The 791-nt window shown below is 34.6% G+C and overlaps 1 protein-coding gene across 1 annotated transcript; it reads right to left on the reverse strand.

Moving 5' to 3' along the window:
* Nucleotides 1-539: 539 nt before the first annotated feature.
* Nucleotides 540-785, reverse strand: LOAG_19269 (zinc finger protein; the record flags this gene model as incomplete). Its single annotated transcript, XM_020451921.1, has 1 exon — nt 540-785. A coding segment is annotated over one exon (246 nt), but the record flags the coding sequence as incomplete, so codon positions are not given.
* Between the last annotated feature and the right edge of the window lie 6 nt (nt 786-791).

Genomic DNA, 791 nt, shown 5'->3' on the forward strand with positions numbered 1-791 from the left:
AAANAAAAAAAAATAGATTTGTTTTTCCTTTTGAAGTCGAATATATTTCTCAATAAAAACTGTGGTGGTTACTTGCAGATATCGGAGAATGAAGAAGAAATTTTATATTCCAGCAATGATCCTACCACCTTTACTTTATTCATTCACTTTGCTCATATTGGTTTATATTTATAATGGGAATAGCGAGTAAGACAAATTCTCAACGCATAATTAATAACCACTACTGAAACAAAAATTTGAAAATGAATTTACTGAGGAAGGTCAAAATGCTCGAGCATGCGAGAACAACACTTTTTGTTGAGATCAATCAACAAAATCACAATTGACCTCGTCCCGAAAGTTTTTTGCTTCGTTTGCTTTTGAATGATAGGTATAAATTTATTTACCTTGTTAAGGGAAATACGAAGCGAAAGAGCGATATGATCAGAAATCTGATGTAGAATGAGCTTGAATAAAGCTTTATTAAAAGAGAAAAATGACAGAAATATCAAAGTCTCTGAGCAAAGAGAATTACATAAGATGCTCAATGTTCAAAATACTCCTGAAAATGTACACTGAGTGAAACTCATATTGCATTCCGAACAAGCGAACGGCTTCTCACCATTATGAATACTCATATGTTCACGCAGAGTCGATGATTGAGTGAAACTCATATTGCATTCTGAACAAGAGAACGGCTTCTCACCGTTATGAATCCTCATATGTTCACGCAGACTCGATGTCGTGGTGAAAATTTTTCCGCATATTTTGCATTCGATCGGCTTCTTACCTGTGCGAGTCCTCATATGTGT

This window comes from Loa loa (genome assembly GCF_000183805.2).
Source record: "Loa loa unplaced genomic scaffold supercont3.4295, whole genome shotgun sequence".
Classification (NCBI taxonomy): Eukaryota; Metazoa; Nematoda; class Chromadorea; order Rhabditida; family Onchocercidae; genus Loa; species Loa loa.